General features: G+C 40.6%; 1 protein-coding gene across 9 annotated transcripts; it reads left to right on the top strand.

The window, feature by feature from the left end:
• Positions 1-330: 330 nt before the first annotated feature.
• On the top strand, positions 331-14,034 carry LOC311261412 (triacylglycerol hydrolase DDHD2-like). 9 transcript variants are annotated; one of them, XM_084360004.1, is made up of 20 exons: positions 331-365; positions 1,242-1,430; positions 3,209-3,401; positions 4,237-4,433; positions 4,566-4,655; positions 4,781-4,901; positions 5,000-5,089; positions 5,179-5,320; positions 5,455-5,663; positions 5,755-5,816; positions 5,934-6,053; positions 6,138-6,233; positions 7,253-7,429; positions 7,538-7,564; positions 8,011-8,166; positions 8,557-8,659; positions 8,766-8,927; positions 9,135-9,239; positions 11,540-11,708; positions 11,864-14,034. In XM_084360004.1, the coding sequence occupies exons 2-20, from the start codon at positions 1,311-1,313 to the stop codon at positions 11,943-11,945; spliced, it is 2,421 nt and encodes an 806-aa protein (XP_084216130.1). In that variant the 5' UTR covers positions 331-365; positions 1,242-1,310; the 3' UTR covers positions 11,946-14,034. The 9 variants fall into 9 exon arrangements, with proteins under 9 accessions (XP_084216130.1, XP_084216132.1, XP_084216129.1 ...); XM_084360006.1 differs by lacking the exon at positions 331-365 and adding an exon at positions 380-679 and having other exon boundaries at positions 4,240-4,433; XM_084360003.1 differs by lacking the exon at positions 331-365 and adding an exon at positions 380-679.
• Positions 14,035-14,416: the final 382 nt, after the last annotated feature.

Here is a 14,416-nt window from a genome sequence, read left to right as displayed (position 1 = left end):
ACATTTAATGAGTATTGCAGCAGAGAAAACAGATATGAAATTAATAAATAATAAATAAATAAAATAAGGACCACCATTAGCGTAAAATTAGCTTCATAATTGGTGCACATTTACTACAAACTCAACATTACTAATTCGTGACGTCAGCTAGTATTTGGGGGGCGGTGGCCTCATGATGCTTTGTGGTGTTCATGTTGCCTTCACGTGCTTCGCGTAAATTTTATATTTCAAACATAAACATTCGTTGTTGTACTCCGATTGTGATTTTGTCGGCGATTGTTTTATTTTGATTTTAATTGATGATTACTTTGTGTAACAACGGACTACTATGTTGAAGAAAGGATAGGCTTCTTATATTTTTATATGTAATTATATTATATATTATAATATTTTTTTCTGTTGTGACAGCACGTATTTCAGCATCTGATGGTCACACTTTGAAAACTTGCTGGCGTCACAGACAACTCCTTATTTATTAGTATGCTTGTTTTATGCCTTTATTTGGCTGTTAGCCTGCTCGTTCGTGAACGTAAATCTCGTAATCTTCATATTTCCGAGCACACTGTAACTAGGCAGCGTTTGACAGGAGAGGCTGTCCTTGGTTCGCCGTGCTAGCGAGAGCTAGCTAAACTAAACAACGAATACAAAACCTCTGAATTAACTGCATGTGAAGTTATTGGTGAGTTTAAGTTAACGACTGTCTGTTACTAGTGCTGTAACGGCCCAAACACCAGCAGAGTGTGGAAACGGAGAACTTAACAGTAGTGTCCCGGCCAGGTATCGTCACTCAGCTAGCATGAACCTCAACCAACGATAACAACTTGGCCTGTGGGATGTGTTTGTTGCTTTCTGAAAGATACTTCAGTAACATGAGATGTAACCGCTAATACTAGCAAGTTTTATTCTGGGTAATGCCTAGTAATTGCTACGCACCTCAACATAAGTCATAATTCATCCAAATGTGTCGCTAGCTGTCACAATAACCTGGGTGTTTACATTTTCCCTTGGGTTAAACGTGACTGACCAACAGCTTATGAGACAGCTGCAAGTGTACCATGTGAACTGGGATTAGTTACTAGTTAACGATAAACCACCTTGCTCTGTCAACAACAGTTTGGTGCAGCTATCACTAGTGAATTGCTTGCAAGTTGGGGAGTGTACAACATGTCATGTAGTAGTTGTGATGAGGTTGTGATGTCTTTAAGCCTCATTTTTTGCTCTCCTCTTGTGGGTTGTTACAGATCCTGTGTTTGTGTGGCTCCCTGCATACCTCAGGTCAGAGCTGAGGGTTGGGTTCAGGTCTTGAGCTAATGTCAAACAGTCCCTGTGAAGAGGGGGGTCTATCTCAGGCTGCCCCAAACATCAACCCTCAAGACCTGTTTGACAGCCCCACTCAGACTACGGCAACAGAGAAAACACCTGAGGATCAGGTGAGGGTGTATATGTGGTTCTTGGTGTGAGTTTAACAGTGTTTGTCATAGCACTGCCCTCAATGATTGGTGTCAGGGATTAGGCTAGGTTATGGTTAGGCATTGCAAATATGATTGGTTGCATTTGAAGGTTAAGTTGATCCTAAAATGTAAATTCTTTCATTCTACTCACCCCCATGCCGATGGTAAGTCAGGTGTAGCTTCTCTGTCCGTAAAATATTCCTGGGGCTTCACAGCAAAACAGCGTTGCAGCATTCACCTATACACTTTCTTGCAACCTTACACCCCTTTTAAAGGCAAAAGCTTCACTGTAGCTGCTGGGCAAAAAGCACCCCGTCTGAAGTTGGTGCTAAGCTTGACCATGTGTTGAGGGTGTATATAAGATGTTTTCAAATCAGTATGAGATCTCTGGTCTTCAGGAGACTTGGACTATGCTAAATGAGCTGTATGTGTCCATTTTGTGTGTGTGTGTGTGTGTGTGTGTGTGTGTGTGTGTGTGTGTGTGTGTGTGTGTGTTTTTTATGTTTGAAAAACCCATCTACTTGTTTAGGACAATGCTGCAACATTGTTTTACTGTGAAAATCCAGAAATGTTTTGTGGACTACAAAACTTCACCTGACTTTTTGACTTTCACCGGCATGAGGGTGAACTTTTCCTTTAAGTTTAACACAAGTTGATGGTGAACAGACTTTCATTCCTATCGAATACTACACAACAGACATGAAATAGTATTAACTCCTCCCAAGTGAGTATGAATTTGAAAAAGTGAAAATGTTGTATTATAGCGGTAACAAAATTCAGTTATCATGTGATGCATTGTGATGTTCCCCCTACAAAGATGTCCTAAAATGATTCACTGACTTGTAAATCTGATTAACAAATGAAAGGTACAAAGAGATTGTTGTGCTTTACTCTCAGGCAGAAGTAGCTCTGCTACATTCTTTCCCCTGACTGTAGAGCAGAGTAGAAATGGTGGGCTTGTGGGGTTATAGATAGAAGTCACATAGCGTCCCTCCTTAAGGTATGGGCATGTTGTAATTTTTTGAACACAACACACAGCCCAGAGGGGACACTAAAACCACCAGGGCTAGTTTGCCAGCATGTGTCCGGGTGTTAATGATAAGCTAGAAACATTACATGCACCTGGATCAAGATTTCATTGCATGGCATGCAGAGAGGAGATCAACCAGATTTATTTCTTAGGAAGGGTGTTCCTCTCACATATCAGTTAGTCCACAATCCTGTCTTAAATCTGTCCACCTCCTGTATAAACATTACCCTGCAAATCGGATTGCTGATTTGGCAGCTGTTGTGTAATGTGGGTGTTTGTTGTTGTGTCAAGCAGTGGCAGGCTGCTCTTTCTCAACACCCTAAAACAGGATTTTGTGCCAAAAATATTACTGGCAGCATTGTTTCTGTAAGATATTCAGTGATAGAAGGTTGTTTACAAGCTGTAACTGTGGAAAGAAGAGGGACAAAAGACAGCTTGTATTGGAGGAAAGAATCAAACAGGGCTTTGTCTGTCTGTCCAAGTAGAGGCCTGATCCTTTCCTGTCCGACTGTCCTTTGCTTTGTGTGATGGTCTCAGGTGCCATCAGCTTAGTGGAAGAGCGCAGGCTAAGACTTCTATATGTACTTATCTCGAAACTACAGATTTGAAAAGTGGACTGGTCAAAAGAAGGATAACACAGGTGTATATTTGCTTTTTACGATCTGAGCAATATTGCTGACATGAAGAAGTTACATTGAGTTGGCATGCTTTCATCGTTTTTCTCCAGGTGTCGCCTGTGGTGGATGAGGCCTCACCTTCTTCCACGTCCTCCTTTGAGATGCTTGACATGGAGTCGGTCCCAGCGCCTTATCAAGAGGTGCAGCCTCACTGGTTCTTCTGTCGACGAGCTGATGACAATACCTCCTGGCTTCCCTTCAGCAGAGAGGACTCTGACAAACTGCAAAACGCCTGCAACACTGGTAGGCATGCATTTATAGTTTACATGCACATTTTATTCTGTATATGTACATTTTGTAAACATTTATTTATGATTATGTGTGTGAAAAGTAGGAAAGTAATGAGTTTGCTATTAACAGCTGGGAGAAGATAAAAGACTGTTGCCAGCACTGGCTTGGTGCCCAGTAGGACACTTCACTCTCCTGATAGGACTTGCTCACTTTTACTAGCTGTTTAACAAGGAAGTTGAAGTTGATTTTCAGGTTTTCGGTAAATGTCATGATGAATTATATGGAGAAACTTTGTTGAATACATTTACTCAGAGTTGAAATCTGTGATATTCTTATTTAAAGTTGTGTTGCCATTCCTTAACATATCCACTGTACATTAATAATCACACACATCGCCCACCAAAGGAAAAATACGAAAACAAGAAAAAAACAGCAGTGAATATTTCCCAATCATTCCAAAGGGACTCTTTTCTACAAGTTATATAGGAGTGCTACACAAACAAGCAAAGTTCTCGTCTTTCCCTTTGACAATATAAGTCTCTTGAACGTGAGACAGGATGACAGTTCCTTAGCCTACATTATTTGCCCATATTTTTCTAGAAGAGTGCACTTGCACTGTTGCTGCAAAAGTACAAGGTCCAGAATCACTGTAGCCCATAAACAATGAATTCATGTACCTTTTTCAACCATGCTCTTGACACAAATATGTGGAACATCAGGGAACATACTCTTTTGCAAATCTATTGCCAGAACTAAAGCAGAGCACCAGCATACTTACTTGTCTTTATAGAGTCTTTGCTTAAAATCTGTTTGTATCTGCTTGTGTATGTGTGTGTTTACTTTGCAGTAGGAGAAAAGAAGAAGGAGGAGGTGGTGGTGGCTGTGGATGGAGAGCGATATGACGTATATGTCAAGGAAAGGAGGCGCCACGCTGTGTACTGGGAGCAAGGTCCCACTGAAGTCCGCCGCTGTACCTGGTTCTATAAAGGAGACAAAGACACCAGATTCATGCCTTACCCAGAAGACTTCAGCAAAAGTCTGGAGGTAGTTTGACACTGACCCATCACACTGCTCATTCCTACAACTTCTGACTTTATCCTCCTCCTAACTTTGCTTGTCCCTTACTTCTCTTTTCACATTTGTTTGTCTTTGATTCCTGCCCTTCCAATTTTTCAGGAGGCCTATATGATTGCAGTAACTTTGGATGAGTGGAATAGGAAACTGGAGTTCCCCACTGGAGAGACTGTCATTTTACACAATCCCAAAGTAAACCCTGCTGTTAAAGTATCTCTTTGTACACTGTAATTAAATCCACAACAAAGCCACGCCATGGCTTTTTTGAGCATATAGTTTTTCAATTCTATTCTTCCATTTCCCTACCTCTCTCTCAGCTGATAATGCAGTATCAGCCAATCGGATTGCAGGATGAATGGGTGTCCTCACCCTCGGAGCAGACCAGGCCTCGAACTGTCAAGAGAGGAGTAGATAACATCTCTGTGGAAATACCTGATGGTATGTGTGTACCAGTAGGAAATACATGAGAATATAAGCCCATCATAAGCCCAAGTATTACCTACAGTTGGTACTTTCTGGCTCATTTTTCTTCTCAGGTGAACCAGAAAAGGTGGACCACCTTGTCTTTATGGTCCATGGCATCGGTCCTGCATGTGACTTGCGCTTCAGGTCCATCATACAGTGTGGTAAGTGGGAGTTTTTGTGTGTGTACAGTGAGTAGAAATGCATAAGTTTACGTGCATGCATGACTCCTTTTCTTCTTGTCTATCTCCAGTAAATGACTTCAGGAGTGCTTCTCTGTCCCTCCTGGCCTCTCATTACAAGCGTGCTCAGCAGGATGGCCAGGTAGGAAGAGTGGAGTTCCTCCCAGTCAACTGGCACAGCTCCTTACATGGGGATGCCACTGGTGTGGACGAGTAAGTATGGAGAAAGATGTACAAAACAAGATTCCTCTGTTTTACAATACTGCTTATGTCCCCACTGGTTGCAAAACATGTTAAACTCTGTCTTTCCTCCCTTTGTTTTCTCCTTTATTCCCCATTTTTTCCAGGGACATCCAGAGGATTACTCTACCCAGCATCAGCAAGCTGCGACATTTCACCAACGACACTCTGCTTGACCTGTTTTTCTATAACAGCCCCACCTACTGCCAGACCATAGTGGACACAGTCGCCTCAGAGATCAACAGGCTTCACACCCTCTTCAATCAGAGACATCCTGAGTTTAAAGGGGCAGTTTCAGTTGTTGGCCATAGCCTGGGTAAGACACCCACAAACACAGAAACTCCCACATATTTGCAAGTCATTGAAATGCAAAACCTTCACTCTTACCTGTGTTTCTCATTCCGCAGGTTCACTGATCCTGTTTGACCTGCTAACTAATCAGAGAACTGATTCAGAACCCAGAAAGGGGGTATGTTCTCCTTCACAGTTAAAGATAAAACCAGTAGAGTGATAAAAAAAAGATTGCATATTTCTTTACATATAGATAAATAAATCATTTTTCCTTTCTGTCCCCGCTGTGCCTCAGGTGCCCTCTGATGAGCCCTTTCACCTGAACTGTGACACACTGGAGCAGACTCTCACCAGACTGGGCCTACAGCAATACCTGGAAACACTACAGGCAGAAAACCTAGACCTGGAATCTCTGGTATGACATTCACAGTAGACATGCAATGTACATAGAAATTCAAGTGTAATGCATAATTAAAAATGTATGGATCTCCTCTTTTAGGCTCTTTGCCAAGACAGTGATCTCAAAGATTTAGGAATTCCTCTAGGACCAAGGAAGAAGATCCTGAACTATGTCAAGAGGAAATGGCTCCCAGAGGTCAGACATAGCCTGAAACTATACTGGCTCTTCTTGTTATCAGAACATATGCCCATTACAACCCCTTTACGTTAATGTGTTTCTTATTAATTAATGAAGTATTTCTTGGCATTGATTTACTTTCAATGTCCACACAATAATCTGCAACAAAACATTCACATGACCACATACATATAATACTTATTTCCCTCCATTTATGTGGATTGTTTGCTGCTGGCCATTTGACGGCTATAGCCGTGGCCACACACAGACACACAATGTTTTCAGGTTGTCTGTAAGTCCATATCTACATCCATCCCATTCTTCTGAACACTATGTCTCAGGATCACCTTCACTGTGACATTATGATGTTCTGCAAAACAAATTCAAATTCGGTCACATACTGACTTGGAGACACAAATCTTGGGTGTCCACCTTGAAATTGTGGCTTCTTCATGTTCTGTCAGAATCAGCTTTATTGGCTAAGCATGTAACACATACCAAGCATTTGATGTTTTTTGTTTCTCAATTAACTTCAATTAACAGCAGTAGTCCACTGACAGCTCTTTGGATTTGCTGATATTGAGCTTCAGTATATTGTCTTTTCTCCATTTGATGAGGCTCTCTACCAGTCCTCTGCACACCTATGTAAAAAGTAGTGAAGACAGCATGTATTTGACCGAACATTATTCACTGAAACAAAACATGCTAATAAATTTTGCAAGAACTACACATATTGTCACCTCATTCCTTCAAAGTCTACACCACATATAGTATATGCGCCTGGACATGTAAACTGCAACTTGACTGGTGTGCGAAGGCATGCGACCACGAGACGGTAGTTCTAGTTACATACCAAATACAGGTCAAACTATCTCTGGGAACTGGTTTACTCTAGACTACAGTAGGGAGCAGACAGCTTGGTGTGGCTCATTTCACTTATGCTCTTTTCCTTGGGGCTCTTTTTCCAATTGATAGTAATCATATAATTTAAATGTTGTATTGTTTAAATGATTTTTTACATTTCTCAATTTAACTAGGATTGTAAGGCAGGGGCAGTGCGTCTGGCACCAGGGCTGCAAGTTCCACCTCAAGTGATCGGTGATCCTGATGGAAACCAGTCTTCAGGATTGACAATGCAGCAGCCCCAGTTCCACAGAGCGCAGTCCATCACCAGTGCTGTCGACTATGAATACTTTGACGTGGGCATCGGACAGGTACCACACATGGACAGGACATGATAATGTATGCTTGCGAGTACTGGTAGATAAAAGCTTTGATGCATCACCTTCCTGCTTCTCTCCTCCCCCCGCTTGCCTGGACAGACTAATGGAGGCATAGCCAAGGGACAGGTGTGTCTCACATGGTGTCCCCATGCCCTAAGGCTTTGTCCTTAGCCCTCTTTGTTCTTACTATGCCTGGAGTTTCTCATTGCATACAGTCTGGTCAGGGTAAACTTAAGGAGAATGAAAGATAGTGGCTTTTTTATGAGCAATAGAGTTTCCTACATTGTGCTGTGATTGAAGATTCCACCTTGTTCCCATTGAGTCATACAACACAACACTGTCTGTGCTCATTCAATCCTGCATGAGTGCTTGCTGGTCTCCTCCTTACTTACTGTCATAGTCCCTGAATGTTGTCTCGATGTCATGAAATGTAGTTTAAATGTTCGCAACACCATTGTGCAACATAGAAGTGTCTTTCTGAATAGCTCTGTAGTGTTAGAACAAAAACTTTGTTTTGCGTTTTTAACAAATTTAATGCCACATTTATTTCTGGCTACCTTCTCTCCATCCAGGTATCCATTGATTACCCACAGCTGGCTTTCCACCCTCAAACTTTTTTTGCCTTTGGCTCACCCATTGGAATGTTTCTGACCGTTCGTGGTCTCAAACAAGTTGATCCCAACTACACCTTCCCAACCTGCAAAAGCTTTTACAACATCTATCACCCGGTGAGTATTCGCAGATTTGCTGTGCATACATCCAGCGCTTAGCAGGATAAGACCTGCTTTTATTTTCCACGACTACAGTTGGATTTTTTCCCCTATTATCACACAAAGAAGCATTAACAAGGCAGCTCTGAATGTTTCCAAATTGTGTTTGCATTGTAGACCTGCATGAGTCATGTTTGAAATGACAGATGTAGTTTCAGCATTGAATCAACATGATGACAAGATTTACTCTTACCTGTTTCCAAAATAAACATATGCAGCCACTGGTCTGATCTAACTTTTTTCATCAGTAAACCTACACATGTGCTAAACAGAGATTTTATAAAAGAAAACAGGAAATAAGGCATGTATTGGAGTTACATTCATCTCGTCCCTTTTTCTGCTTTGTAGTATGACCCTGTGGCATATCGAATAGAGCCCATGATTGTGTCAGATGGGGATTTGGAGCCCATGCTGATCCCTCACCATAAAGGCCGCAAAAGGATGCACCTGGGTATGGCTGTCTGTTTCTTTCTCCTTGTCTCTGTGGAACAATATTATGGTAAGGGATTTTTGTTTAGTGGGTTTAACGATAATCCCTGTCCACCTTTGTCTATAAGAACTAAAGGACAGCTTGACTCGTATGAGCATGGATTTGAAGAACAATGTTTTGGGATCATTACGGACGGCATGGCAGTCCTTTGCCAGACTACCAGTTGCTGCACTGCCCCCAGTGGAGGAAGGAGAAACCACAATAGAGAGAAATCTTCAGGAGGCGCAGGGTAAAAAAGCACTTTTATTTGCCTTTTGTGTGTGTGTGTGTGTGTGTGTGTGTGTGTGTGTGTGTGTGTGTGAGCGTGCACAAGTGTGTGTCTAACCCAGTCTCTTCGTACTCCTCTCACCCTTCTCTGCATGTTGCCACCCTCCCTCTCCCCTCTTGTTGTTGCTCCTGCTTCCCTCACCCCTTACCACTTTACCTTGAACCCCAGCATCAGCGGCAGTCACTGCTTCTGCTGAGAGGGAAGAGAAAAGTGCTGATTTGTGGACTAATATACTGGAGTGGCCCAGGGCCCTTTATAAGCATTACTTCCAAGGTAAGCCAGGATAGTCACTTGGCTAGAATAAATGAGAAAATGAGTAAATGAAATCTTTCCATCTGGATTTCTCTGTAAACTTGCCTGATTCAGTGAAAGCCTATGAGCCTCTATGAACTTTATTTTACTATGCGTATTTCATTTAACTTCCCTGGCTTGAATCTGGAAAAGAAACCTGTTGAAAGAGGAATAAATGATTTTTGTGAATACCTGTTTTAATTTAAAACTTTGCTGCTTTACCTGCAGAATTTAGGGGGAAAAAAATGACGATTGACGATTACTTTGGTTCACTTTTGCACATTGTCTCCCTTACAAAGAGCAAATGTTATGTAATATGTCATTATTGCCGCGGGCTCTCAATAGTCCTCTGCTCCTCCTTCCCCCAACTGCACTGCTACAGCTGAACACCTAGTCCTCAATTCAAACGTTGAGTTTACTGACACCTCCTTCAGGTCTTTCCCTCCCTCTCCTGCTGTCACTTTTGATTGGTTGAATTTATTGACTGTTTCACTGATTGTCAACGTTAGAAGCCACTTAGGTAACCAGCTCACGACACACTCTGGCATGTGCTGAACAAATAGGTCAAGTTAAACAGTCATACAGTAAGCTGGATCTCAACCAGCAGGCAGTCATTCATCATCATCAGTAGCAGGTCACCTACATTAGCTGCATGCAGGTACATGTCCTCCCTTTTTCGATAGCACCTCAAGCACTTAATCTGTCAGTTAATTAAATGGGTCAAAAGGAATACAGCTGCTGGTAGAACAGACGGTACAATTACATAACATGAGACCTTTTTATTTTACCGATCACTCGTTTTTTTAATGTGGACATATAGTTTTTCATATACAGCCCTCACAACCTTCATTTGTTGTATCACGTATAGTTCCGTCAGAATTACAAAAAGTTATGACGCTGTGTAAAATGTCATTTAAAACAGAAAGCAGTGCTTTGGAAAATTAACAGTGTTTACCAACAATGGTTTCACAAGGTGTCCCTAGAGCTTGTTTAGTAATATGCCTAATATAGTCATGTGTTTCACAAGGTGGTGAACCTCGCCCCATCCTTGATGTGAACTTTTAAGGATGTACCTTTCATATCCAATCAACTGTTACCCAATAACCTGCTTACCTGTTAAATCTTCCCAACAGCATTTTTTATAGCACTACATAAGTTTCCCAATCTTTTGTTGGTCCTGTCCCAACGTGTTTAAAGCATGTTACTGGCATCAAATCCAGAATCTGCATATATTTACAAAAATCTATTAATGAGGTAAACCATTAGATATATTCACTTTGTATTGATTTACTCCACTAAGGAGGTTGTTGTCGGAAAAGTACTAACCTTGATAAGGCTTGATTGAATTAAAGGGGACTGTTAGGCCTTGGCGAAGGTATGCGCTCTACTAAGTGCCATTCAGTTGAATATATATGTGAAAAAGGATGAGCAAATTACCACCCCACAACTTTATATTTTACACAGCATCCAAACTTTCTTGGAATAGGTTGTACAAGCCAATAAATATAGAGGTAGATTGTAAGAAGTTGCCATTAAAAATATATGAGAAGCTAGCGGGCAGCGATTTCATCAGGGTTCACCAGCAGAGCATTACATCTTTATGGAGACTGTTAAGACAATAATTCATACATAACATACTATTACTCATCACAAAACTAGCCCACCTCACTGATATTTACTTGCACCTAAGAGTGAAGGGAGATTTGTACTTGACCCCTCCATTATCAGTGGATATGATAGACATTTATTTAGTGCTAATCAAAAAATGTGAAATGCCATAAACTCATTTAACTAATTCTCTGAAAGTTTAAAACATCTACTGAGCAATGTCATTAAATAAGCACTCGTCCAAGTTCATAATGGGTTACCACTACTATAATTCCAACCAACATCTACAGTAAACAAGTCCTTAACTATAAAAGCATAACACAGTGCTATAGAAAATACTTACAAAGCACTTTACCTCCTTAAACCACCTCTTAAAATATTATTTTTGGAGGCAGATAACCACTTGCGCTGGAAAATTCTTTTAGTAATGGATGCTGACTGAATTGCAAACCCAATTCAGCAAATGTAGGCAATATTTGTGACTTGCAATTTTTTTGGCTTGAATGTTGCTTACTGCAGTCAGCACATACTCTCTTTTCTGTCTGTTAACTGATTTCCGTCTGTTTTACCATATATAAATATGGGTCAAAGCAAATAGCTGCTGGTGACTCTTATCATTGTTTTTGTTGTCTGCCCGTACAGTCTCATCAGCTTTTTCACCTCTGTCCTAGCAGGAGTGTGTGAGGAGGCAGAGTCCTCGGGGTCAGCAGAAGAGACGGAGCAGCCTGAAATTAAAGTGGGTATGTTGAATGGAGGGCGAAGGATCGACTACGTACTTCAGGAAAAACCCATCGAGAGCTTCAACGAATACCTATTTGCCATCCAGTCCCATCTGTGTTACTGGTGAGTCATGCATACCTGTGGCAGGGTGGACCACAGTAATTGTGTATCTTTGGATTTTGTGTTGCTGTTATTTCTGTATATTGTGTTCTCTTTGTTGTAACACAATTTACTTCAAATAAATTATGTTTTCCTCTCTATATCTGTCTGTCTGTTAGGGAATCTGAGGATACCGCTCTTCTGCTACTGAAGGAGATTTACGACAAGCTAGGTGTGGCCTTTGAACAGCCACAACAGTAATAGTTGATGAATGAAGACTTGCTTTTGAACCTGACTGTAACATGAAAGAGAGAAAATGAAGGACAGCTGACAGAACCGGAGGCTGCACAATCCACTTTCAGAATGCCTTACCGTCTGGGTGTTACCTGACTGCCCCGCCCTTTCCGCTCTTGACAATGGAGACTGTTGCAGCAGTCAGGTGATCTTGGTTCAGATATGTCAGTTAACTTTAACTTTGCGGTGACTTCTAGGTGCCGCCTCAATTACCACTGCAGACTGGGTTTGGTGTCTGATAATTGTTTGTAATCCACCCAAACATCACTGACATGTTCTGGTCACACCTTTCTGTGTTTTATGAATCATTCTTTATTTCACTTACACTTCATTTTCACTTATTGACATATCATGCATATAGCTGCAGCTGATTAATATTCTAAATAATAACTCATGATAACCAGAAGACGCACAATACTTCAAGTAAAGAGAAACATAATTATTTCTAATGATATAATCTATAAGATGTCATTTATATATTCCCCAGCCCTATGACAAGTCTCCAAAAATGTAGAGCTATAACTACAAATAACTATGATTCTCATAGGTTTGTTCAACTTAAAGCTCTTTTGACAGGGAAGCTCTCCATTGACCTCACATTAGACCGCACCTTCATAAATAACTGGGTCATGTGGTTTAATTTGGTTGACCATAAAATGTTTACTTTCTGTTAAGATAAATGAAGGTGGATGCGTTGTCTATTACAAGTCCTTCAGGCAGCTATATTTTCTTCTGTCAACATTATGGTCACTTGAAACCCGGAGCTGCTACTCCTACATTTGTGCAATGTATCAATAATGCCGATGTCGGCCACTATCACTATCAAGTGAAGTTTGCATTCTGATATTTTATTTTCACTTGCAATATGTAGTTCATTTTAATCATACTAAATATGTTGATGAAGGAAGGAAACTGGACTTGTTTCAGAAACTGAAAACTTTCAGAAACTGAAACGAGTCCAGTTGCCTACGACATAGCACTTAGAACAAACTAAACATGTATCGAAAAGAAGTAATCCTGATGTTTTTTTCAGAAAGTGAAGTGAAACAGGTATTTAAAATGGTCAAGCACATTGTCTTTTCATAGTATATGTGTGTGTGTGTGTGTGTGTGTGTGTGTGTGTGTGTGTGTGTGTGTGTGTGTGTATGTGTATGAACACAGTATGTATGTCATAACAGTTTGCAAACTGTACAAAAAGGTCAGGGCCACGTTCTCTCCCCCACGTCGGTGCCATTCCTCATTTGCTATTTTCTTCTTTCTGCTATTTTGCAGTTGACCCAAAATGTATCCTTCCGTAATTCCTAACATCAGTATATTCTTCATTCCCATACAGACGGGCATCCCACTTAGACAGGTGCCATATCAAAGGGCCAAATGGTTCATGTCTCTCTCATCTGTTCCTTTGTATTGTACTTTTCTATCTGTATTGCATGCCCTTCTTTCTTATGTTAGAGCAGGATTTCTCAACATTTTCCGGTCCTGACCCAATTCTGAGTTTTCACATTAAAATCATATGAATTTGAGCATGATAAATAGATTATATAGAATTTATGTTTAAAAGCAGATTGATTTATTTTATATTAAAATATATGAAACAAATATCAATATATCAGTGTAAGAATTATCACAAATCTGCACCTTTATATAAAGTAACATGGGGTCGAGACTTTAAAGTTGAGAAACTCTCTGTGTTGAGTGATTGAACTTTATAAATGACTGTTCTGTTATGCACTGTCAGGTCCCCACAGCCCCCACCACCAAAGCTCCGAATGACCTGTATTTACACCCTCTGGGTGTAACATCTGCACAACATGTGTTCATTTTCCTTTGAGAAATGCACTAAATACTGACTTATCACGTTGACGTTTCCTTGAACCTTACCATCCAAAACAGGACCTTATGATCTGTGGCTCCTCTTCCTGACTAAAACTGATGTTTTTTGCACTTGATACTAAAATGTTGTTACATACCAAAAAAACAAATGTTCTCCTTTCCTCATACATACCCTATGAATATGGTTACATGTTGTGTGTGCCATAATAAAACATTAAAAGTGTCTTTTTGTGTCCTTTGAATTTCAAACACAGTAAATTATTCTTTATTGTTGGACTGCAAACTGACTGTAGATGCTGTGCTTGTTAAAGGCTAAGTTCACCCAAAAATACAAATGCAGTCATTATTTATTCACTCGTGCATGGGAAGTCGGTCAATAAAACATTTTCTGGCGCTTCGCAGAACAGTAATCAGGACTTGTTTTAAAATTCAAATTTTCACTGTTAGTTCACACCCAAATGAAGTGGGTGCATGAGCTTGACCGCATGTCGAGTGTTAAGAATGTTTTTTTAATCAATTTGAGATCTTGGTGCATCAAGAGACTTGGGTTACACGAGACATGCTGTGAGGAACCTTTATTTTTTTCTGTCGTTTAAATCAAGTCC

Source organism: Pagrus pagrus, assembly GCF_965226575.1.
Source record: "Pagrus pagrus genome assembly, chromosome: 8".
Lineage (NCBI taxonomy): Eukaryota > Metazoa > Chordata > Actinopteri > Spariformes > Sparidae > Pagrus > Pagrus pagrus.
This window is presented reverse-complemented; position numbering and strand designations above follow the sequence as displayed.